The following is a 2491-nucleotide window of genomic DNA, read 5'->3' on the forward strand; positions in this document are numbered from 1 at the left end:
CCCTCCATTGTATCTTGGCTAGCGGTAACAACTGTGCCATGAGTTAACTGGCTTCTAAATGCCTGGGAGAAAGATGCTATCAGTCAATTAGGATCTAACAAACATATGGTAGAGATCTAGTCTTCCTGTGCATAACGAAAAAATCTACCCATATAACTGCACTTCAACGGGACATTTACATGGAAATGATGAGGCCAGGCCAGCTCCTGGCATGTTATGCAGTAATACCGACCAAGTTCAAATAATGGTTTTAAACATTTCATAGCTAATCAGAATCAAACCAAGTATTTCCTGCAGGAAGAAACATTCACAGAATAATTGTTCTTATCAAAAATGAAATGCAAATTCAAATGCAAACCATGAAAAAAACAATGATCTCAGTCTGTAATGTATATTATCAGCTCATATGATAGAGAGAAAAGACACTATTATTTATGAGATTCCATTGCTCCTTCCCAAGACAAAACTTGATATGGCTTTGATGATGATATCAGAGCTAGGTATTACATTATCTAAACATGGATCGGGAATAATTAAATTACACTTCATCGCCAACAGATTCAGACTTTGCTTCCTCTTCCAATTCCTTGACTGCCAAAATGAGACTGCGTGTGGCATCGTTAAGGAACAAGCCACTCTCTTTCATCTCTTCCAGAAGCTTTTCAGCTGTGCGCCAATCAAGAGCCTTAAGGCACAAAGATCGTATTAGTTTGTTGTACTCATCTGAATTTGGTTGTACTCCATCCTCTTTCATCTCCTTCAAACATTTAAGAGCCTTCTCATACTCCTCCATCTTGCAATAACCACGTATAATTATGTGATAAGTGACAGGACTAAGCTTAGAATGTTTCTTCTTGGCTTCACGATAGATTTGATAGGCCTCGTCCATCAGGCCACCTTCTGCAAAGCCACTCATGATAACACTGTAGGTGTAAATATCTGGTTGCAATCCTCTCTCTTTAATTAAGTTCATCAGAGAAATGGCATCCTCCATTTCTCCTCCCTTTGAAAGAGCAGTGATGACATAATTAAACACGGCAGTTCCAGGTGGTGGACCTGAATGAACCATCCTAAGTAATAGCTTTTTGGCCTCCTGAGGTTGTTTAGCCCTGCATAAACCTTGAATTACTAAAGCAAAAATAGCATTGGCATTCCTTACATATTCCTTAGGATAGTTGTTTAGCAACTCCAGAGCCATATGCAGCGTTTCTTCCTTTCTGGAAAGACTCCTAACCAGAATATCTAAGCAAGAACTTGGGAGTAACATCTCCTTCTGCTGAGCCATCAGGTAAACCAAATGAGCCTCCTTTGCTTTTTTCCCTTTACACAAGAATGTAATTATCTTCCCAATATTCTCGCCGTCAGGGAGGTCTTCGGAGGTAAGCATCTTCTCACAAACAGGCCAGGCAGTGTTAAACAAGGATCGTGTGCCGAGGGCAGCAATTGTCAAGCAGTATGTATTCCTATCCGGGGAACAACCAAAGTCGCTGAACTTGTTGAACACTTCGAGACCAGCCCTAGGTTTCTGCAATCTCCCAAACAAAGAAATCAATTGATTAAGAATTGAAGTATTCAGCAGCACCGCGTTATTCTTCCCGATTTCCTTAACCAAATCCCACAACTTGTATGCCTCCATTTTGCTAAGTTCAGTAGAACCACTGACAGCGTCGACAAGCATTTCCACCGTCCTTGATGATCTGACTGTCTCTTCTTCACTCTTCCAAGCCCACACGAAGAAGTTAATCAGATTTTGAGGTAAGACATCCGGCGTCTGAAGCACCAACGCCACTAACTCGGCACTCAATGTCACGTCAATCTGATCCAATCTTGTTTCCAAGGAATCTTGCGAAGTGCCACCAACAAGGGACCTGACCTTCTCGACCTGCTCCAGATCGACGTCGCACTCAGTCTCGGCCGTTTCTTCGAACTTCTCGTCCGCGAAAATATCAGAGGTATCATCATCGTCAATGTTCGCTTTCCACAAACGGGTAACGCTTTCGTCCGCTTCACAATGCTCGTCTGTCTTAATCCCCATCTCCATCTCGGAAGAAGAGAAGAAACGGAGCGTGGGGAGGCGGGTGTCGACGGGGCGGATCCATGAGGGTGAGGAAGGAGGAGGAGGGATCAGAGGCAGGGTTTGGAGGCAGACCTGAGTCGAGTAGATCGGAGATGATCGTCGGATCAATGGCCGCCACATAGCTCCGCCTCACTGCCTAAAAACCTAAACCCTGCCAAAGAACATGTGAAATCGGAGCACTGATGACTGAACCAAGTTTTTTATTTTTTAAAAGAAAAATAGAATTAATATTTGAAAATTATAAGTAAGACGAAGTATTCAATTAAAATTAAACAAAATTAAATTAATTATTTTTTTTAGAAATGAATTAATTTTTTTTAATAATAACGAAGGGTCCGATCTCTAAACTCAAAATAAAATTTAATAGACTTAACTGAAAGCTAAAAAAAATAAATAAAAAATTATAAAATTATA

At 41.0% G+C, this 2491-nt stretch overlaps 1 protein-coding gene across 1 annotated transcript; it reads right to left on the reverse strand.

Moving 5' to 3' along the window:
* Window positions 1-410: 410 nt before the first annotated feature.
* Window positions 411-2255, reverse strand: LOC122051793 (pentatricopeptide repeat-containing protein At3g02650, mitochondrial-like). Its single transcript, XM_042613085.1, has one exon. The coding sequence runs from the start codon at window positions 2195-2197 to the stop codon at window positions 539-541; it is 1659 nt and encodes a 552-aa protein (XP_042469019.1). The 5' UTR covers window positions 2198-2255; the 3' UTR covers window positions 411-538.
* Window positions 2256-2491: the final 236 nt, after the last annotated feature.

This window comes from Zingiber officinale, chromosome 3A (genome assembly GCF_018446385.1).
Source record: "Zingiber officinale cultivar Zhangliang chromosome 3A, Zo_v1.1, whole genome shotgun sequence".
In the NCBI taxonomy this organism is placed as follows: Eukaryota; Viridiplantae; Streptophyta; class Magnoliopsida; order Zingiberales; family Zingiberaceae; genus Zingiber; species Zingiber officinale.